This window comes from Balaenoptera borealis (genome assembly GCF_965194805.1).
Source record: "Balaenoptera borealis genome assembly, chromosome: 3".
Classification (NCBI taxonomy): domain Eukaryota; kingdom Metazoa; phylum Chordata; class Mammalia; order Artiodactyla; family Balaenopteridae; genus Balaenoptera; species Balaenoptera borealis.
The window spans coordinates 83,547,817-83,558,225 of NC_138866.1; the positions used below are offsets into that span (position 1 = coordinate 83,547,817).

The 10,409-nt window shown below is 55.6% G+C and overlaps 1 protein-coding gene across 1 annotated transcript; it reads left to right on the plus strand.

Moving 5' to 3' along the window:
- The first annotated feature begins 1,429 nt into the window (after positions 1–1,429).
- CHST14 (carbohydrate sulfotransferase 14) lies at positions 1,430–3,608 on the plus strand. The gene has a single exon (XM_082387268.1). The coding sequence runs from the start codon at positions 1,685–1,687 to the stop codon at positions 2,813–2,815; it is 1,131 nt and encodes a 376-aa protein (XP_082243394.1). The 5' UTR covers positions 1,430–1,684; the 3' UTR covers positions 2,816–3,608.
- Positions 3,609–10,409: the final 6,801 nt, after the last annotated feature.

The following is a 10,409-nucleotide window of genomic DNA, read 5'->3' on the forward strand; positions in this document are numbered from 1 at the left end:
ATGCAGACTTCTAAATCAGTGAATGGTGCATCCTGAGATGCACCCCAGCATTCAGACAGTGAGTAGGGAGCCTATCCTGAGGAGCTGGAAGGCCACCAGGTTTCCCATTCTTTACCCTTGCGCATCTGCTGTGTTCACACTGCTAGGATTGGGCGGGCCATGCGTGAGTCTTTTAGCTTCATCTCATCCTTCAGGAGTCCTCATCTGAATTCCTCTTATCAGTGGTAACTCCATTCTCACTAAAAGCCTGTGGCATCTCCTGTTCCATCACCCCCTCAATACAGTGTGTTCTGGGGTCAGCTGCTTTCTCCCTCCGTGTTTGTGCTCCATTCATCTCTGAAGGATCGTGATTAGGAATTTAGGATTTAGAATCAGACCAACCCACACAGAGTCCCAGCTTCCCTGAGCCTGTTTCCTCAGCTGTGCAGCGGGGATGCGCATAGTACTTACCACCCCGGGTGGCTGTGACCACTAAAGAAGGTAATGAATACAACAGATGACACCTGCCTCAATAATGTGGACACTCTGGTTCAGAGCCTCACGGGCTCCCCACATGTAACAGGGTGAAGTCTGGATACTTAGCTAGGTGCCCAGTTCAGATCAGTAAAGGCTGGCTCCTGACTTCCCAGGCATTCCCCATGTCTGCCTCTAGTCCACGGGGCCAGCCCGGTGCCCCTGAGCACGTCTGACTCCAGGCAAGGAGGCTGCTGCTCTGTGCCCCCAGCTCCTCACCCTTCAAAATGTGTGCTGACCACACCAGTGGTCACGAGGCACCAACTTGTCACTGGCCCCTCACCAGAGAGTGTCCCACCTCTTCAGGCCTGGAAGAGGGAAGACAGAGGAGAGAAGATTCCATTTCCAGACATTTCAGCATTCCCCAGTGGATAAACACTGTAACCACTAGGTACTGTCTTAAATCTAAGGGTCACCATAGAGCTGAGCCATTGTCAGTGCCTGACCGTCTGTCTAGTTCCTCTTTATTGGAGTGGCCAGGACACGGCGGGTAGGGGGGAGCACACTGGGGACTCTGCCTCCAGCAATTAAGACCTCCAGAAATTTGGGACTCAAATGTGGGAGTCGGTGGCGAGCACTGCGGAAGCCCCTTGCCTCCAGACCCGCTGTTGGAGTAAAGGGCTCGGCCGGGCCACAGTGTGCGGCAGGGCGTTTGCGTGCAGGGCCTCTCCTTCCAGCTCCCTGAGGGCACGCGCTGCGCGGGAGAGGGAACCGCGGCCTGGGTCTTTCCTGCCTTCGGGGCCTCGGCAGCTTTTGAACCCGAAGCCCGGAGGACTAGGACGGCCCTGGCTCAGGCGCCCTCTCCAGGGTGGGGGTCCGCACGCGCCCTCCCAGCCCCCTCGCTGCAGGGGCGTCCGCCCCTCTCCACGCCCCCGGCCTGGGCCCGCCCCCGCGCCTGTGTCACGGCGGGGCCGGGGGCGGAGAGCGGCCGGGCGGGACATCCGGCCCAGGTCCCTCGCCGCGCCCGCCCGCTGCCCGCCGCCCGCTCCGGCGCCGCAGCCCGGGAGTCGGCCACCCCCGCGCGCGCCGGGGCCTCCCGCCAGCGCTCCGCTCCCCTACCCCCTCCCGGCTCCGCGGGCCCAAGCCCTCGGGCCCGCCCCCAGCCCGAGCCCGCCTCCCGGGCAGCCTTCGGATCGGCTGGGCCCGCGCAGGCCCCCGCCCCGGGAGCACGATGTTCCCCCGCCCGCTGACCCCGCTGGCGGCCCCAAATGGCGCCGAGCCCCTGGGCCGGGCGCTGAGGCGGGCCCCCCTGGGCAGGGCCCGGGCCGGGCTGGGCGGGCCGCCCTTGCTGCTGCCGTCCATGCTGATGTTCGCGGTTATCGTGGCCTCCAGCGGGCTGCTGCTTATGATCGAGCGTGGCATCCTGGCCGAGATGAAGCCCCTTCCCCTGCACCCTCCCAACCGCGAGGACGCGGTCTGGCGTGGGACGGTCCCCAGGCCTGGGAGGCTGTCCCTGGATGCGGGGGACTCGGACTTACAGGTGAGGCAGGACGTCCGTAACCGGACCTTGCGGGCAGTGTGTGGACAACCAGGCATGCCCCGGGACCCCTGGGACTTGCCGGTGGGGCAGCGGCGCACCCTGCTGCGCCACATCCTCGTGAATGACCGCTACCGCTTCCTCTACTGCTACGTGCCCAAGGTGGCCTGCTCGAACTGGAAGCGGGTGCTGAAGGTGCTGGCGGGCGTCCTGGACAACGTGGACGTCCGCCTGAAGATGGACCACCGCAGCGACCTGGTGTTCCTGGCAGACCTAAGGCCTGATGAGATTCGCTACCGCCTGCAGCACTACTTCAAGTTCCTGTTTGTGCGGGACCCCTTGGAACGCCTTCTCTCTGCTTACCGCAACAAGTTTGGCGAGATCCGAGAGTACCAGCAGCGCTATGGGGCTGAGATAGTGAGGCGGTACAGGGCTGGAGCGGGGCCCAGCCCTGCGGGGGACGATGTCACCTTCCCCGAGTTCCTGAGGTACCTGGTGGACGAGGACCCTGAGCGCATGAACGAGCATTGGATGCCCGTGTACCACCTGTGCCAGCCTTGTGCCGTGCGCTACGACTTTGTGGGCTCCTATGAGAGACTGGAGGCAGATGCCAACCAGGTGCTGGAGTGGGTGCGGGCACCGCCCCATGTCCGATTCCCAGCTCGCCAGGCCTGGTACCGGCCGGCCAGCCCCGAAAGCCTGCACTACCACCTATGCAGTGCCCCACGGGCCCTGCTGCAGGACGTGCTGCCTAAGTATATCCTGGACTTCTCCCTCTTTGCCTACCCACTGCCTAACATCACCAGGGAGGCCTGTCATAAGTGACCATGGGTGTGAGCCAGCAGTTGCTGGGGACTGGTTTTGACAGTGCCCCCTTCTGTGTTGCCATACAGAGAAACCCTGGCTCTGGGGCCTGGGGCTTCTCCAGATGCCTAGGTGGAAAGAATTGCCCTTGGAAGTTCCTCGTCCAGGGTGGGTACACACAGTGGTTCAGAGGCCAGGGTTGGACAGGTGGCCTGGTGCTCTCCATAGGGGGATTTCTTGGGAGCCAGTGTGATCCTTCTTGCCCTGGCAGGGCTAGGTACCAGTTTGCTAGTGTAGCAACACATCTCTTCTCAAGACTGTCTCCACGGCCCTGCCTGCAGGGATTGTGCAGTCCACTTGAGCCACCTTAACTTAACCTGTAGCCAAACCCAGAGGAGGCAACAATCAGGAGATGACCACAGCGGGGGGGCCCTGTGGCTCTGATCACCCATTCATCCACTCCATGTGCCTCAGGGCTGGAGTCAGCAGTCGTGCCTTATAAATGACTTTTGTATCTTTCCTCTTCAGACTTAGAATTTCCTACACTTGCCGGGTTCTTTCCCTTTTTTCCAAGGAAAGGAAAACTGAAAGGGCCCTCCCAGGACCTGGCCCTGCAGCATCCAAAGACCCCTGTGCCCAGCCTCTGGGACTCTGGGCACTCTCTCCCGTACCCCAGGATAGTGACTGTGGCTTGTGTATCTGGCTGCCACTTTTCTGATGCATTTATTTAAAATTTGTACTTTTTGATAGAACCTTTGAGAAGGCTTTGTTTTCCTAATAGCTGAATTTTTAATAAAGCCATTTTGTATACAAAGTCAACATCTCTGATTCTCCCTCTGAGCTCCTGTGTGTCCACCAAGTCCCCCTGATGTCTCTTTCCCCAGGTCAGGAGAGGGAGCTTGAAGGTAGAGAAAGTAAGATAAGCTGTAACTTGCTAGGGCTAGTGCAGTGGGCCATCGTCATACCATGGAGCCTTTGGGAGCTTCCCATAAGCCATACCGGATCACTGACTCAGCTTCTGGGATGCCACCAAAGGGCAAGCCCCGTGAGGAATGGCTCCAGGTCTAGAGCACGTCTACACGATTATTCCCTGAAGCTAAGTAAGAGATATTCCTCCTCTTAGGCAGGAATACTTGACTGAGGACGCCCTCAGATGAAAAAGGGGATCATTGTGTGAACAAGGGGAGGTTATTCCTGGCATTGAGAATTATAAGGAAGGCAAGGAGGTTGAGTGAGGGGCGGGCTTTTGCTGACTTAGATTCAGAGGAAGTTGTGGGCAATGTGGGAGGAATACAGTCAGGGTAGTAGAGGACAGGCCTCAGTGTGACCCGTTCCCCGCTGCTCTCCAGAGATCCCAGACCCACCAGGGGATGGACAATAGGAGGCTGGGCCAGCCATGCCCATGGGAGAGATTCAAGGTCAGAGCTGGCTTTTCTCTGTTAGTCCTATTTCATACATCCCCAGTGGGAACTGCTGTACTTTGGGGACCTGGGGCTGTGGTGAGAAGTGGTGCCCAAGGGGGTGAGGGACGGAGGTGGGAAGAGCCTCCTTGCCAATGTCACTTATACCTAGCCTTGCTATCGGCCTGACTTTGGAGGAGTAAACCAACCATATTCCCCAAATTTGGGGGAGGGGGCTCCTATAGGCACTCATATTTCTCTGCCATGACTCCCCAGGAGGCCTTAACTGATCCCCTGTACAGGACCTGATCCTCAGGTTCTGGGATTTCACATTTGGCCCTGGGGATTTCACCTCAGATAGCACCTACCATGCGCTGCTGTATCTGTCCAGTTACTTGTCAGTCTCTCCCACCAAGAATGTGAACTGTGAAAAGTTGAGACCGTGTCTGTCCTGTTCACGTGACATTCCCAGAACCTAGCCCAAGGGGCTGGCAGGAGGTCGATGACCCAACAGAACCAAGGTGTACATCTTGCTACAGGACAGACGGCACTGTGCTTGGAGTCATCTGGACCGATCAAGTCCCACCTCTACTCCCTCACCAGCTGCCTATCTCTCGGAGCCTCCATGTGTTCCTCTGTATCGTGGGAATAATAATGCCTATCTTATGTAGATCGCTGTGAGAATGAAGACAAAATGAGTTAAAGGGCCCATCCCAGCAGCTGGCTCAATAGGTGTTCTCTGAAGTGCTAGTTGAACACCTGATCCCTCAGAGACCTGTGGGCACAAGGGAGAAACCAGGACACTGCGTCCACCCAGCATTGGAGACCAGAGCTGCCTCTGGGCAGGGCTCCTCTGACCCATGACCCACTTCCTCTGCTAACCAGTCAGATCTTCTCTGAGCTTCTGGCCCCTCAGGAGCCTCCCACCCCCAGCTTCTTCCTCCTTGGCTGGGAACTGCCACTCCGGACCCATAGCAGCTACTCAGTCCCCCTCCCAAGGCCCTGCAGCCTGGAGCCCAGCTGCTGTGTCTGCTTCATCTCCTTTCAACCTCACAACAGCCCGGTTCCACAGGTGCTGTCCTGTTTTACAGACGTGGAAACTGGCACAGAGAGAGTTAAGTATCCTGCCCGAAGTCCCACCCAGGTCTGTGTGCCTCCCAATTATGGGAGCAGGTGCAACCCAGGTCCATGTGCCTCCCAAATTATGGGGATGGGGGGGGTGATGTGGAGAGTGACCGAGAGAGAGAGGAGACAGAGAGAGAGATTATGGAAGGTGGGGGGAGAGAGAAGAGGGGATGGGAAGGTTAAGGAAGATGAAGGGTGAGAAGGGTGAATGGGGGTGGATTTAGGGGTGTTTGCACACATTCTCCCTCTGCAGTTCTTTCATTCCTTCATTTGCAGAGAACCCAATTCAGCTCAGCTGACATTTACCAGTCCCTGCCCTGGAGGAGTGGGAGACAGATGAAGTCCTTGATGTGGTTAGCTCCTTGGCTACTCTCTGCCAGGCGGAAAAGGGTGCCAGGCCACAGAGCATCCTGACAGCCAGAACCAGACACCTGTGGTGTGGGGAGGAAGGTCTGAGGTAAGAGGGACAGGGCCTCCTGAGGTGAACTGCCACCTACCGTCGTTCTTCTCCCTCGAATCAGCCCCTGAGGAACTTAATTTGTCATCTACCTTTCCTGTCAGGAAAACGGACTTCTTAAAAGAAGCTGCCACGGAGGTGGCAGAGAGTTGTGCGGGTCCAGCTAGCCCTAGTGGGGCTTGCCTTACACTGGGCACCCGGGCCAGAGCTGGGGGTGTGTGACAGGCTCTGGGTCACCAGGAGCGGGGCAAGGGCACTCTCGGGACTAGACGCCTGGGCTGCTTCTTCTTGGGATTCTCCCTTATCACTGGGTCTGCCCTCATCCCCACATGAAGCCAAGCCCTACGCCACTGCCTGGTGACTCTGAAGAAGAAGTCCCCAGACAACTGAGTCCTCCTGGGCAAGGGGGATGAGGCTAGCAGCTTAACTTCTCTCAGCTGAGGGTGATGAACAAGGAGAGGGGAGGAGCCCAGAGGGGCCCGGCCCTCCAGGTCTGGGTCCTGACTCCACCTCCAGGCTCCACTTCTGGTCCATCTTCCATGGCGTCTGAAGCTACTGCCCAGAGACCACCTCCCCTTAGATTCTAAGGTCCTTTCCCCTCCCCTTCCCCCTCCCACCTCTGTCCCACACCCACCGCACGGACCCTCTGCAGGAAGCAACAAGGTCCAAGTGGAGTCGCTGACCTGCCCTCTGGGCAAATACAGAGCCCTCCCCTTTCCCAGAGGCTGAAAGGGGACCAAGCCTGCGGGCCCCCTCCCAGGATGGATCCAGTGCTTTTATTTATCGAACCAGTCCCTGCCTGGCTTCAAACAAGAGGAAAGACATTCTTTCTCTTCCTAAAGGGAAATAAGAATTAACGATAGGTACTCTGAATTGAGAGCACCTGTGCCAGCCGTGCTGTGAAGTACTTTACACGCATCATCCTCTTCCTTCTTACAACAACCCAGCAAGGTAAGTAAAAGTATTCCCATTTTATAGATGAAGAAAGTAAACCTAAGTGACTTGCCCAAAGAGGTGGTGGCGTTGAGATGAAAATCCAGCTCCGTCGAATGCATCACGAATTATCCAGCTCATTGCATTTGCTGATAAGCATTGTGTTCATTTTCTCTAATTTTTGTGTCCTTCTCCAACCCTCTTTCCCAACACTCCACAGACCTCTCCAGCTATTATAAAATTCTCCAGATTTGCCCACCCTGAGAATCTACTTTCCAGTAGATCCAGACCATGAATATAGTATTTCTGTTTCTTTCTTTTTTTTTTTTAATTTATTTATTTTATTTATTTATTTTTGGCTGTGTTGGGTCTTTGTTGCCGCGCACGGGCTTTCTCTAGTTGCGGCGAGCGGGGTCTACTCTTCGTTGTAGTGTGCGGGCTTCTTATTGCGGTGGCTTCTCTCGTTGTGGAGCACGGGCTCTAGGTGCACGGGCTTCAGTACTTGCGGCACACAGGCTCAGTAGTTGTGGCTCACGGGCTTAGTTGCTCTGCGGCATGCGGGATCTTCCCGGACCAGGGATCGAACCCGTGTCCCCTTCATTGGCAGGCGGATTCTCGACCACTGCGCCACCAGGGAAGCCCTAGACCATGAATATAGTAGATGTTCAGTTCGGGTCTTCCAAGAAGCAGATGCCAAGGCAGAATTAGACGTGCAAGAGATTTACAGGAGAGGGGCTTCCCTGGTGGCGCAGTGGTTAAGACTCCACCTGCCAATGCAGGGGACACAGGTTCAAGCCCTGGTCCGAGAAGATCCCACATGCCGCGGAGCAACTAAGCCCGTGCGCCACAACTACTGAGCCTGAGCTCTAGAGCCCATGAGCCACAAGTACTGAGCCCGCGTGCCACAACTACTGAAGCCCGTGCAGCCTAGAGGCGGTGCTCCGCAACGAAGAGTAGCCCCCGCTCACCACAACTAGAGAAAGCCCCTGCGCAGCAACGAAGACCCAACGCAGCCAAAAATAAAATAAAATAAAAGAGAATTATAGGAGAAAACAGCTGTGAAGGATAAAGGAGGAAGGGAGCAGGAATAGGCAGGAAGTGTCTCCTGACACTTGTGAAAGGAGAGCGGGAAGGAAGAATTAGGTGGGAAGAGTCTCAGATTACAGTGCAGCTCTAAGAAAATCTCAGCAAGGCTAGTGGCAAAGGTTGCCTATTGGAGGAGTCCTCCACTGGGCAGAAATGGGGGGACCTGAACATTGAAGCAGACTGAAAGGTGCAATGGCTGGGGACTATCAGCCAATTACACTTCTCACAGCAGGTTCTCTTGAAAGGAGATGTGAGCAGGGCACCTCCCCAGCTGCCTCACAGACCCAGCTTGGCTACTCCAGCTTACGGGCACTGGTCCCCATAGGTTCTGTTGACATAACGACCTTTTCAACAAACAGAAAACAGCTGTTGGCCTAGCAAGAGCCTCTAGATGTCTGGGGGATCTTGAACTAAACTCTTCCCCATGGCCATTCCTTGGCTTTATAGCAGGACTGCTGGCCCGGCTCTTCTTTTGGGCTTTGGAAGACATGTGCCATCATCATGCCCAAATGCCCATACTGTAATTTTCAGGATGTTTTCTTTGCAGTTTACCCAACTCACTGCAGGTTTTGATTACCTTTGGTTTGTGTCACTGTCATGAATTGGGTGGATATTGATGATCACCTTAGCTTAGCTCCCATCTCTCATAGGCTCACATCCTTTCAGCTGAGAGCAGATTCACCCAAAAACTGAGTCTGGCTGCTGGAGCCCCAGACTTCCCAGGGGATACAGTCTAGGCTTCCTCCCAACATGATCATCCAGCTGGACTTAAATGCCAGGGGCAGCCTGAGAGGGAAGCAAAATTCCCCTAAAGGGAGCTTCTAGGGATCTTCATGCCCAGGAGCACCAGGTGTTCTGCAGAATCCCCCTGCTGAGCTCTTCATACTGCCTGGTCCTGGACCCCTCTGCAGAGGAGTCCCCACAGAAACAAAGAGAATCACAGCATTAGTCCTGATTGTGCCATTGTGAGGAGATAAGGAGGACCAAGGTCACGCCAGGTCTTCTTCTGCCCCTCAACCCTCCAGCAGGAAAGCTTTGCCAGCCTCAGCCTTTGGGTGGGGCTTGGGGGACAGAAAGACGTGAGGGGCTTGAGGAGCTCAGGAAGGAGAAACCTGTTGTATTACTCCTACCACTGGCCCTGCCGTGCCCCCAGACCTGCTGGGCCACTACTTCAGTGACTGTTTGCAGATAGAGGGAGCCAGGTTTCAATCTCACAGCAGCCCAAGGGGCAGGAAGTCATCAAGTATCCACTGGATCATTTCTCCATCTGCAGCCCTGGCGAGTTGAGCTGCCCCTGAGACCCCCACCAGAGCCCCAGCAGAGTCCCAAGAGTCCAGGCACTGTGGCCAGAGGGGCCATCAGAACAGAGGAGTCCATGGGAGCCGGGGTTCAGGCTGGCCCCTGAGTGCTGCTGAGGGCCACAGGCTCCCTGGAGGAAGGCCCAAGAACAGTGGGTTTGGCTAGGCAGGGGTGGTGGGAATGGGGCAAGGCTTTCCGGTTGAGGAGCTAAGCCAAACTGGGCGCCAGCTGATCCCTGGAAATCCAGGTATGCCTCCCTCACACACACACCCCTCCCCGCCTCCCAGTGAGGAGAGCTATAATGAGCCTCTTCTACAGAAACTGCTGGATTCAGTGGCAGGCTCGTCCCCTGGAAGGTGGTGGTGGTGGGGGGGTTGTCTCCTGCTGCCTAAGTGCAAGTGTCCAGAGATAAAAAGAGAGCTGCTCTGATAGATGAAACGGAAGACTGGCCTAACTAAAGAAGGAAAGCCAGGAGGGAAAAGCCAGCACCTGTGCAACTTTGGGGGAGGAGTCTTCGATTTTTGTCCACTGAGACTGCCCTCAGCCCAAGCACATACAGATAGCAAAATGACTAGATGGAGGACTGGGGGAACGATGGGCACAGAGGAGGAACAGAACGAAGAAGGGGACTCAGAGTCACAGCTCAGATGCCTGGCCCTGCCTGAGGCTTTTCTCAGCCACTGGCCAGTTAGCCCCTTCCTCCTCTGAAGTCCCATGGTCCCTAGTACATACTTCTAGGAGAGCTTTCAACCCATGGTGATACTTGTCTACCCCTGCCCTATAGGCCGGGAGTTTCCCAAAGACAAGGGCCAGACTTTGTTTCTCTTTGTATTTGTAGCACATCGTAGGTGCTCAATAAAGGTTGAATAAGTGGAAGGTCAGATGATTAGATGGATGAATACATAGATGGATGAATACATGGATGTATGGATGGATGGATGGATGGATGGATGGAGGGATGGAGGGATGGATAGATGTGTGAGTAAGTGTGTGTGTGTGTGTGTACATATATGAATGGGAGGATGAATGGCTAAATGGATAAGTAGTTGGATGGATGGATGGATGGAAGGATGGATGAGGAAGTACATGGATGGATAGATGGGCAGCAAGGGGAATAGAGGAAGAAGAACTTCTGTAGGAAGAGAAATCAAGAATCACAGTGAACATCTATCTGGTGGTTATCATATTGCTTCTTAAAACGAGAAGCCTGGAAGGAAGGAGAGATGTTCCACTAAGGAAGCAATAGCACAGGTTTGGGAGATGGAGGAAACAGCTGAGGCAGGGCTAGGTCCTGGGCTTGCTGAGATATAGGAAG